Below are 12264 nucleotides of genomic sequence, written 5' to 3'. Positions count from 1 at the left end.
TGTTGAAAAAAAGAGACATGGTGTTGAAGCTTTTCGTCTTGCACTCATCATGACAGATTTGCAGGAATTCCAAATATCAAAGGCAACAACAATTTACACTGCATGAGCAGAGGGTGCTGATTGGTTGGCAAGTGGACTCTTAATTGGAAGAGGCATTTCCATGGAGAATGCACAAGGGTACAGTTATCTGCCAAGCGTTTGTTGAAATTCAAACCAGGCAGGTCAACTCTAATTAGTCAAGGCATTGACATGGGGAATGAACCAGGGAATGGCTGTCCCCCTTGCTTTTGTTTAGTTGAGAAAGATGCAATGTGTGGACATGTTTTTTCTATTTGGAAAGGACAGGGCCCTGTGTGTGAATATATGTAGCTTCTAGCCACACTGTGAGCCCAAGTGATAATCTTAAATTGATTGTCAGTGTAATTCTTAGCACAATCAGGATTGTTTACTAAGTGTTGTCCAATCCAGAACTTCAACAGCTAGTCTCTTTTCTAAACAATACATTTCTCACTTTTATCAGTTTAGCTCTTCACAAAGATTATAAATAGCATTTAGCATTGGAGTAACTAAAAATCCCGATGAGCCATTCAATGTCCTACCCTCTCCAAGCAGTTGTTAGATATGATCAGAGCTCAGCTCTAAGAATAACGCCTTTAGGCACCATTGGCAAATTGCATCCAAAATGCACTGGATTAGATTAGACTTCAGATTTCTGCAAAAATTCGTTTGCATAATTACAAGGCAAAATCTTCACTGAACCAGTGCAAAGGAGCATCGTAATAGAACGTAACTGTTTTTTTCCCATGAAAAAGTATTCCTTGGTATGCGCAAGAGTGCTAACCTGATGTGGTTTTATTAACAGTTGAAAATGGGTTTATCAACAAAAAATAAAACATTTTTAATGAAGCTGTCTGGCTGTTGAGCTGTGAGTAACCTGACAAAAAAAAAAATCACTGGAAAAAACCCAACTGAACTGCTTAATAGTTTGATTAGTGTGCACTTGCTTTAGTAAATCAAGTTTGTTTTGATATGAGGAAGTTTTTACAGCATGCATTATATCGCCTAAAAGAATTGAGCATAATTTGAAAGGCCTTCCTGGCCTAGCATAATCTGTAGGATCACGCAGTTCCAACCTGGGAGTGTGGCCAGTTTTGTAGATAATTCAGGTAAACTGAATCATGCAAAAGAGATGATTTAAAGATGAGATTAGGACCGAGATGAGGGAAAAACGTCTTCACTCAGAGGGCGGTGAACTTGTGGAATTCTCTACCCCAGAGGCTGCCAAGTCACTGAATATATTTAAGAAGGAAATAGATAGATTTCTGGACTCTAAAGGTGTCAAGGGAGAGAGCAGGGCTACGGCATTGAGATAGAGGATCAACCGTGATCACATTAAATGGCAGAGCAGGCTCGAAGGGCCGAATGACCGGCTCTTGCTCCTATTTTCGACGTTTCTATCACAGAATACACAAACACAAGTAGTTTTTGCAGGTTAGTGCACAGTTAAACCTCCCTGATCACTTGCAGGTGTTTGTCCAATTTCATCTTATTGTGCTGATCAAAGTGAACCCCAAGTGACCATGGAACACACTTCACAGGCGCCAATTCCCAATTTTCTTTTCAAGACAATGATCATTGTCCAGCTCAGTAACATCGCTGTCGCCAGGCAGTACGATGTCTTTAGTTCAATCTAAGGGTTAATGCAGAGTTATAACTGCGGCTCGTTCAACTGCAATAGTGCAACTTAGGGCAAGAGGTTTTCACAGCCAATTCTCCACCTAATTGGAATGCTCTCACCGCTTTCGAATCCTTGTTAAAATTTATTAAGTAGTACAGTACAAATAAAACAGGCACATTGATTCCGTAGGACTCAGAATAATGGTGAAGTAGTGTTTAGAGAGACCTGCCTACAATAATCTTAATTATTAAGCCCTGGTCTTGGGTCAGATGGATTATTTTAAATGTCAGAGTGCAGCCGCCTATACTGGATGTCGGGAGTTCCTCTGCTGTAATACAATAAAATTGGAAGCCAAGACACATGAGAAATTAGGACCGGTGACCAAAAGTTTGGTCAAAAAAAAAAGAGTTCATTGGATCAGACTCCATAATTCGCAATGCCTGATGTTAGTTGCTTAAACGTGAAGTATTTTGCTGCACTGGCAGCCAGTTCATCCAACAAGTTAGTGAGCCACACAGGCAAGGGATTGATGCCTGGCCCGAGTTCAGCAGCTCATCTCAGCCAGAGCGGCAGTGGTGAAGCTACCAACTGGTCCTGGTCCAGGGAAAAGGGGGTTGGGGGGGAAAATAAATCAGCAAGCATTATTCAGCAATCCCTGCTGGACATCGGAGAGAGGCAGGAACAGGATAACTAGTGATGCTCTTTGTAGGCAAGGGTCGCAATGGAATAAAGGCCAATTGGGTAAGGCAACCAGGGGCATTGTCTTCAGAAGCAGGAGGGAAAAATCAGTGAAAACAGCCAAGAATAAAAGAAACACGAGCTACTTGAACCGAGGGGGTAATACGAAAGCAAAATACTACAGATGCCGGAAATCTGAAATAAAAACAAGATGCTGGAAATATTTACGAGGTCAGACATTCCCTACGGGGAGTGAAACAAAGTCAATGTTTCAGTGAGAGTTTACACTTATTTAATTCGATTTTTCCAATTGCTGCAATCACAGAGCTAAATGGAGACAATTTCTAAATAACAGCGTTTTCTTAAGCTATTAAAATTTATCAGCTGCAAATCTTTATAAACTTCCCCTCTGCCTGGTCTTGGCCCAGGTATTGAGAGAGATTTTGTACTTCAGGTTTGTAGAGTGGACACACTGAAAGCTGCTTCATTGATGACTATTCCATGTTCAGGCATCAGAGGGAGTATTTGTCATAGGAGGAGATACATTAATGTGCGCTTTGCTACTCTGCTCCCCACATCTATCTGCACTGATGAACATTCACTCACTTAAACCCAATGCAAAGGTGAGCAGGGGCAGGGGGATGGGGGTGTGTGTATGTGGGGGAACCAGAGTGTGCAGCTGTATTCACTACCACATGGGCACACGTCTTAAAGCACTATTCTAAAAGTTACTACACATCTACCTCCGTTAACAATTGAAAGAACTCACATACCTGCTACAGTTGATGCCAGGGGCAGGCTTGGATCAGACTGGTAGGGATGCACTGCCATTGGTGTCATAGGGGGCACAGGAACCCCTGCGAAGGTCACTGGTGGAGCAGCCATGGCTGGATGGGTGGTGGTTGCAACTGTATAAGGGTACTGAGCTCCAATGAATGCCGGGTGCATACCCTAAACAGATTACAGACCAGTAAATAATTGCACATCCTACTTCTGTTGCCTTCAGTTTATTACTAGCATGTTTTCAGTCCGATTAGTAATGTGCCCTGGCTCCAACTGTACAACGTCTCAATACGCATAGTCTTTTGAGTTTACTTATTTCAACCAAGATCATGAGATAGACCCAGAAAAGAGTCACGCAACTCTCTGTTTGTTGAAACAGTTGAACACTCTCTGCCCCGGCTAAGCAAACAACTCCTTCTGAAATGTCTCCCTGGCTTTCTTCCTCCACCAATCAATCCAAAACTCTGTTTAGCTAAAGTTTGCTTAAATAACTTCCTGACATCAGCCTAAATGTTTGGGTTTAACTCACTTGAGCATTTGCATCTCCCCCATGAAGCAGCATAATGATCAGATGACACAAGAAATATCGGGTAAATAGGACTTTATTTTTGATCCACAGCGAAGATGTTGGAGGAGGGAGCAACAATGGCCAGCACAAAACTGCTTCTTCTTCGAAAAGTCCACCCAAACAGCCAAAAAAGGCTTTTCATTTCATTTCTCCCTCAGTGTTGCACTGGAGCGTCCACCCAGATCCTGGCCAGGAATGGGGTGTGAGCACAAAACACCTACGGACACACAGGAAAACCAAGCTATCTTTACCACCCCTATCGGGAGCAATTTATACACCAGGGTGTAGAGTTTCTGCCTTGGGTGAGTTTGGTAAAAGGGAGGAAAATTGTGCCCAAAATTGCGCCTGTTACAGAAAGTGCTCTTTCCCCTCAATGTCTGTTCATTTACCCATTGACCAAGTGCAAGATGTGCCAACAGCCAGTGCAACTGGGACAGCATTTTAAAAAATAACTTTAAAAAACCAATTTAAAGAATATTCCATGATATATTTGAGTGGTAAGTAGGTACAGTTTGATTAATATAGCTGAGAATGGGTATTTCACAAAACAAAATCAGCACTTTGAATATCATGTATAGTGGAAAACCCAATTTTAAATGATTTTTTATAAAACATACAGAACCATTCGCTAGTGGTGTAGTCTGTCTCCGAGTATTTTTTTTTAAACTGCATTCAAAATGTGGGCTAGTTAGAGGGAAAAATGTGTAGAAAGAGCGTAGAGGTGGACTGGTTCAGCCTTGACGGGGAGGGTGCTGGGGCACATGCAACAGACTAGAGGAGACAGAGATATTTCACACAAGATGCGGGTAACATTTAGCTGCATTTCCATTCACATGAATGTAAAAGATATCCGAGGCGTAATTTTTCTATGGATTATTCATCTGCATTCATTCATGCTGCAATCGGCTTGGGGGTTTTAAACATTGCTATTTTGCATGTCCCAAAGGAAACCCGCCATGGGGATGAACTCATTCTGAACATATGACCAGTTTTGCAGGTGGGGTTAGCTTCTAGTGCAAATGATTGTGGAAATTACAGTTGGGCTGATCATAATCTGCACTTAAAATTGTCCAAACCTTTGCACAGGCAAAGCTCAGCAGATACTCCAGCCTAAATCTTTCCATTTTGTTTCGGTCTGCTCCCTCTAGCTTTCCACACAAGCTCAACACTCAGAAGACGCGGGATGTCGCAGACAGTGTAGGCTGGCTTCACATGTGGAAAGGGGAATTATTTTAGCGACAGTTGCCTCTGCCTCAAAACTAAACATTGGCAAAATGTTGCTTTGCCAAGGAAGTGAAAGAACTGCAGCATTAGCAATGTCCAGCAACAAGTTCCCCTTACGGAGCAGAGACACTTATCGGGGGCAGAGAGGGCACCGCACAAACAGAAGTTGGAGAAGAGTGGGAGATGACGCACAGCGTAAAGAGAGGGCGGATTGGGGGAGGATTGCGGGTGTAGGCAAAGATTAGGCAAACTAAGTGGGCGGAGGCTAGTTAGGGAGAGAATTATGTAGAAAGAGTACAGAGACAAACTGGTTCAGCCTCGAGGGTACATGCAGGATGGAGAGGGTGACAAGACACGTGCAATAGACCAGAGAATGTGGAGATATTTAACTGCATCTCCAAACACATGAATGTAAAAGATATCAGAGGTGTCATTTCTTTATGGCTTATTCAGCCTAGGGCACAATTTCAAACGAATGCATTGATGATGCAATCTGCTTGGGGGTTTTGATATTGCTGTTCCAAATCTTATTATTAGTGCATTTACACAGAACCCCCCCTCCCTAACCCTTTGAAATGACTGGTACTGTATTGAAGTACCTGAGGATAGGCAGCTCCAGCAACAGGAAAAATTGCAGGTCGAGGGACATGTTGTATCGGATGTCCCAGGTAGGCAGCGTTACAGACAGATGGTATATGAGTTTGGATTGTAGTGTAGGGATGGGTCATGGCTGGGCTGGTTGGGAAGACCTGTCCGTGGGGATGTGCGATTGCCGTCCCGGCTATGGTGTGCTGTTGGTACATGGTGGATCCGACAGTGATGACCGGCACGACGGCAGTTGCCGTTACCGTAGCCGCCACCGTCACTGTGGCTGAGCCGTCGGTTAACGGCGAGTGTTCCGTGGCTGCCCTGCCCGCCTCGTGAGATCCACGGCCGCCGATTGCCGACATTTCCCGTTGCTGCTGCAAGCCGCCAGCTGTTTGCTCATAGAGCCAGTACCACTGATGGGCGACCTCGAAGAGCACCTCGGGGTAAACACCACCGCCTTTGGCAGCTTCCTCCACTGCCATACAAGCCTTCTCCAACATGGTGTTATCCTGGGCAACAATAACATAACAATAGAATATGTAGAGCACAGAAACAGGCAATTCAGCCCAAACAGAGCTGTCACATTAGACTGAAAATTTCAATAAGCTTCTCTCTCTCTCTCTCACACGCACACACACACAAATCAACACCTCAGCCCAGCTGTGGAATGGATACGTCGCTCACACTCATGTTTACATTGCCATAATACTACAAGAGCTAGTTAAGGACGGTTAGCTGTTGACGAAGGATCTCTTAACCATCTGCAAAAAGTATCTTGGGTGCAATGTATCAGTTGCTCAAAAATACAATGGATGTGTGATTGGAATTCAGAAGAACGAGAGGTGGTCTTATTGAAATGTTTAAGATTCTGAGCGGGCTTGACAGGGTTGATGTTGAGAGGATGTTTCCCCTTGTGGGGGAATCTCAAGGGGGCACAGCTTAAAAAAAAAGGGGTCCCCCATTTAAGATGGAGATGAGGAGGAATTCATTCTCTCAGAGGGTCACTCGTGTTTGGAATTCTCTTCCCCAGAAAACAGTGGTCATTGAATAGGTTCAAGGCTGAGTTAGACAGATTTTTGATCGACATGGGAGTCAAGGGTTATGGGGGACAGAGAGGAAAGTGGAGTTAAGGCCATCATCAGATCAGCCATGATCTCATTGAATGGCAAGCAGGCTCAAGGGGCTGAATGGCCTACTCCTGCTCCTATTATGACCTCATGGCAACAATGGTTCCAGGAAGGTTTCAGAGTTACATTTATTGCCTTTGGAAAAAAGCGGCATAAAGTGCATGGAATTGCAAAGAAGCTGAAAGCTGAGTGAGTGAGTTTTTATTTACTGATTCATGGGATGTGGGCATCACTAGAGAGGCCAGCACTTATTGCCCATTCCTAATTGCACTCAAGGTGGTGCTGGAGAGGACGGTGTGGGGGTGGAGGAGGGAATGAAGGGGCGAAGGGGAAGAGGGGAGGAGGAAGGCAGCAGGGAGAAGAGGAAGAAAACTCAAAAAAATATATAAACAAAGCCCCATGCCTCTCAGAAATGGCCCAAACATGAAATGAATAGCTTTGACGTGCAAGGATAGCATTAAGATCCAACAGTCAACTATGAGTTACACTGTTTTTAGTGATGCCAGTTGAGGGAGGATTGTTGAATGGGATCCCAGTTCTTTGCTCTTCTGTGAACGGTACCTTGGGATTGTTGACACCTGCCTGATCCACAAGAGCAGGCAGATGGGGCTTTGGTTTAACTGCTACTTCAAAAAGGTGGCACCTCTCACAATGCAACAATCCCTTAGGTCTGTCCTTTGAGTGAAAGTCCAGAGATCGTGGCAAATCCTCCGGTACAAGGCTTGAACAGGCGACGTTTCAACCCAGAAGAAATAGGAGCTACCAACTAAACCAAGCCAACGCACACAACATCCATCACTGCAATCGTGTCTACACTAATCTTTTACGATAAGTAATTATACCAAGATTAATTATACCATATACTTAATTGGAGTAAAATCAACAGTCTTGTCAGTGTAGTGGACTAAACATACTTGCTCCTTGCATTGAACCAATGCTCTTTGGATCTCGTTAGGGTTCAGAGCGTGGGCGTGGGGTAGGCAGCTCAAAGCCAACTCTGCTGCAGCTCGGACCATGTTGGGATCCCGGGCACGTGATGCACGGTCTGCTAAAGATGCCACTTCCGGGGGTGTGAGGTGACCATCCCAACATTCGACCAAAATGTTCAGTGCCGCACTACCAATTTCCATCGCCTGGCCTATTGCATTTGAAGAGATTCAAAAGCAATTATTAACACCACAGAAAACTAAAATGGTCACTTAAAAAAAAAAAATGGGGAGGGGGTAAAGAAACATCTGAAATGGCTCAATTGCCTTGACCATGGGCTGAATGTTATAGGGTTGGGGGGGGATGGGGGCGCAGATGGTATGGAGCCGACCCACCCCAGGGCAAGCTAAACGGGGGCAATATGGGTCTTCCACCCCTCACTGAGGAGGGAGTCCCGCCCTCAGGATCTGCCGGCCAATCCAATTGTCCAATAGCTCCATCAGTCCCAGAGCAGCGCCAAGAGCACATTAGTGGGCGCTGCCGGGACTGCAACGAGGAAGCAGAGGGCAGTTCAATGGATCCCTGGAAACAGGTAAGTCCAGGGCTTTGGGCAGGGAGGATTTGGGCAGGTTAGGGAGGTGGATGAGAGGGTAGGGGCGGTGGGTTTAAGACAGCAGGCAGGTAGGAAGAAAAGGGGAGGGGGGTTCTATCTTTGTTGTGGGGGGGTGGGGAAGGGGGGGTTTCACAGCGCTGTGAAAAGGGTAACCCCTGAAGATAGAAGCCCCCGCTTTCTTCCCATTCTCTGAAGAATTTTTTTTTAAAAGAAAAATCAGTCATCAGCCTGCCCACCCCCGCCCGACTGCCCAAGCCTGGTGTGGGCAGCATATTATCAGGGTCAACTGGCTGGGTAACAAGCCTAATTGACCCTTGATTATTTACCTGATTCCTGCACCTGCCCACCCCCAATATTATGGGGTTGAGCTCGGGGGGGGTGTGAGGGAAAGTTGGGCACTTGCCCTATTTTATGTGCCTCCCCCACCAAAATCATGCCCCACGAAGGCATGTAAAATGCAGCCCCAAGAGTCTAATTGAGAACCACAATGTCAACATAATGTGTTAGTGTGGAAGAAAAGAGTTTGTGCCTCAAATTCTCTGCACATCAATGACCAACAGCACCAGTGCATTCATTGGCAGCTGGATACATTTGCAGGCACCGGCACTGAGCTACTTTTTACACCTGGCAGCAAAGGAGCAGATCTGAAAACCACATGAAACAGCCACATTGAAAGAAGGACCAGAGGAAATATGATTACCCCAAACAAATACTCCAGAATGCGGCCCTAGAATGGTCTTGTGCTGTGTTTGGGCCGACCTCCACTTCATCTTTTAATACAAACTATAAATGTTACCACTTCCTTGGAGGGAACTCCATCACTCTGGTACTTTGCCATTCCCAAGGTTAGGGATCAGGTGGATAATCAGGTACCTTTTCAGTGCCTAGTCCAGCATCCCCATCTCTTCAACTGAAAGCCAGAGAGATGCTGGGTAGGGGCCACTGAGTGACAGCGCATCGGCTTTTAACCTTCAACCTTGGGAAATTCCAAGATTGTGACCAAGTTGGAAAAATGTAGCTTGAAAAACTACAGAAGAACACAGATTATTGTTGATAGAATTCATAACAATTCAAAGATTTAAGTATTGCTAAAAAAAAGGTGACATACTGTTGAAGCTGTTCAACTTGCACTCATCAGGACAAACACAAGAATACAAAATTTCAAAGGGAGCAACAATTTATACATGAGAAAAGGGTGCTGATTGGTTGGTAAATCAACTCTGATTGGTCAAGGCATTGCCATGGAGAATGGGCCAGGGACCTATTGTTCCCCCATGCTTTTGTTTAATTCATAAAAGGCGCGATGCCTGGACATGTTCCTTTTGCCTGCAGAGCAAAGGTTCAACACAGTGGACAGATATACAACAAGAACATCCTCCGTGCGCAGAGAAACCACAGTCATGGTGCGGCCGGTTAACTCCAAGAGCTGAACATTACACAAGGGCCGGACCTTAATTTGTTGTCACTAAGGTGTTTTTTTTTTCTCAAACCTGTAATCCAGGAGACATGGGAAGAGTAAGTTCTCGAGAGCCAGTTTGGCGACACAAAATTGTGCAATCCCAGTGCGTACAGCCCAATTTCAAACGCACAGAGATGGAGGTTGCGATGGGGACCCTGGTGTCCTCCACTGGCTGAAGGGTGGGTAAAAATGGATGTGCTGCTGTTGCCTCCTGCTTTAATAAGGACAGTCTTTGCAAGCTCAAAGTAAAAATGGGCAGCTGCTTCAGATGGCTGGTTGGGTACATGGGGAGCATGGCATTCCGGACGTCTGCCTTTGTATCTGGAAGAGAAACAAACCAAAAACAATCACATTCAGCACATCCAAGGTAAGCTTAGATATAATTCAACTAATGTTGTTCTACAGCGTGTAGTGTTACTAGATGGTTAAATGCAGGTATTTGTGGGTTAATAATAATTAATTGTAAATAATGTAATTAATATCTATTCAATCATGGATGATCTGCATCTCAACCCCATCCACCCACCTTGGTCCTGTAACCCTTAATACCCTTGCTTAATAAAAATCTATCAAACTGCCACTTGGCTGTACAAAATCTGAGTGTTACTGAAACAAGAGAGACATGCTGTTCACGATTTTCATCTTGCACTCATCAGGACCGATGGAAGAATGCCAAATTTCAAAGGGAACAAAAATTGATGCTGCTCTGAGAAAAGGGAGTTGATTGGTTGGCAAGCAGACCTGATTGGCATCGAGAATGCACCAGGGAACTATTGTTCCCCCCATGGCTTTTGTTTTATGTATTAGGCTCAATTAGGAGGGGCCAACATCTTTAGGATGGCAGTAGGTTTGATGAGCAAAACTGCCTTTGGTTCCAAGCTTTTTACATCTACAGGATAGAGACAAATTAGAAAATCCATTTGGTCCATCTTAGTTCATCCATCCATTCACCTGACAGATCCCCTTAACCACACCCGCCGCCACCCAGCCAGTCACAGCATCCAACTGTTTACTAAACGTCCATGACCTTATCCAAGAGTTCATCCCATATGTTGATCACTTTGAGTGATGAACTTTCTTTCTCACATTAAGTTTAGGCGATTATAAAAGTAGTAATGTCTACTTTCACAGGCAATTGAAGCATTGTTCTGGATCTACCTCGTATTTATCTAATCCCAGGATCACCTGACAGTGGCCTCTTTCAAGCTAAGCAGCCTAGGTATCTCCTCTTAAGTTTATTACCCTTGCGAGAGATAAAACTGCCCCTTTTACTCTATATCAGCAAAAGCTTGCATTTATATAGCATCTTTAACACAGTAAAACTTCCCAAGGTGCTTCACAGGAGCGTTATCCGATAAAGATTGACACTGAAGAACATAAGGAAACTTCAAACACAAGTAGGTGAGTGCAAGAGGGAGAAAGGGATAGAAAGATACGCTGGCAGGGTTTGGTGAAAAAGGGCGGGTGGTAGTCCGTGTGGAGGATAAACACTGGCACAGATCAACTGGCTTGAATGGCCTGTTTCTGTGCTGAAAATTTGATGTATTGCTATAAATAATTGCAGGAGATGGAAACAAAAACATGATTAAATAGCTTTCCAAAAATATTTTTTTTTATTTTTAAAAAAGAGTTGAACTTTGATCTTACCTCCCAACGTCAGTGCTTTTTGTGCGAGCGCCACCACTGGCCCTTCGACTGCCGCTGGAGGAGGATGATCCTAGGGAGTCGCTCGATGAGCTGCTGATACTGTCACTGTCCTGTCCTCTTCCCCAGGATGCGGCCGCCCACCCTCCGCGGATTGGCCGGCGACTCAGCGTGGGGGAGCTGTCCGAGGTGGTCTCGGGAGCGCTGCTGTCAATGCTGGCCATGCCTTTCGGAGCAGAAAACGTTAACAGAGAAGGAAAAAAAACTAAGTGCAAATTTCAATTCCTCCAACCCCGTCTACCTGATCAGACCGAGATTGTGAACTCAAGGGTGTGGGCGACACAGAGCTAAACCTGTGCCCGCTCACAACTACACACTGTGCACTGGTTCTGGCAACGCACAGCTCCACGCCACTAGCCCTAGAAGACTTATTTTTGGGACGATCAAATGCCAAAGGAACTTGGGTGCCAGGTACCCCTTTTGGACATTGTATAAGCTTTGTGATCAAGTTTAATAAGCCACATTATAGTCACATAATCCATGCACTGCCCAATTCAAACTGAAGTAAGTATCCACTACACTAAATACAAATTCTCCATAACACCAGAATAAAGGGACATCTAGATAAGAGACATTGATTGTCTTGTCACCACACAGCACTGCCTATTAAACTAGTACAATGACAGCTGCCAAGGCAAATTGGGCTACAGGTAAAAGCATCTAGAAAGTCATATAACGCAATGTAGTTTGCATCACTCCTGATCCAATTGAAATCCTATCCAAATCGGAAGAAATTTTGTATTAAAAGGAATCACTGCAAGTAGATGTAAACATATTTACAATTAAACTTGATTCATAAAATGAACTGTTGTGAGATCCAGCAGCGTTAAAAGGGCTTAGCCTTCCCAAGACAGGTTTGCGTGAGGCTGTCCACCATCTACAAGGCACAAGTCAGGAGTGTGATGGAATACCCTC

At 44.6% G+C, this 12264-nt stretch overlaps 1 protein-coding gene across 2 annotated transcripts in view; it reads right to left on the bottom strand.

Moving 5' to 3' along the window:
- The window catches only part of zswim8 (zinc finger, SWIM-type containing 8), a 188356-nt gene that overhangs the window by 9117 nt on the left and 166975 nt on the right, over positions 1 to 12264 (bottom strand). For both annotated transcript variants that reach the window (XM_078531005.1, XM_078531003.1), the window contains 5 exons: positions 11293 to 11515; positions 9677 to 9966; positions 7561 to 7784; positions 5531 to 6028; positions 3130 to 3307 (listed from right to left, as the gene is read on the bottom strand). In XM_078531005.1, coding sequence (XP_078387131.1) covers positions 3130 to 3307; positions 5531 to 6028; positions 7561 to 7784; positions 9677 to 9966; positions 11293 to 11515 — 1413 coding nt within the window. The remainder of the gene's footprint in view (positions 1 to 3129; positions 3308 to 5530; positions 6029 to 7560; positions 7785 to 9676; positions 9967 to 11292; positions 11516 to 12264) is intronic.

This window comes from Cetorhinus maximus, chromosome 27 (assembly GCF_964194155.1).
Source record: "Cetorhinus maximus chromosome 27, sCetMax3.hap1.1, whole genome shotgun sequence".
Lineage (NCBI taxonomy): Eukaryota > Metazoa > Chordata > Chondrichthyes > Lamniformes > Cetorhinidae > Cetorhinus > Cetorhinus maximus.
Note: the sequence above shows the minus strand (reverse complement) of the source record. Positions and strands in the feature narration are given on the sequence as shown.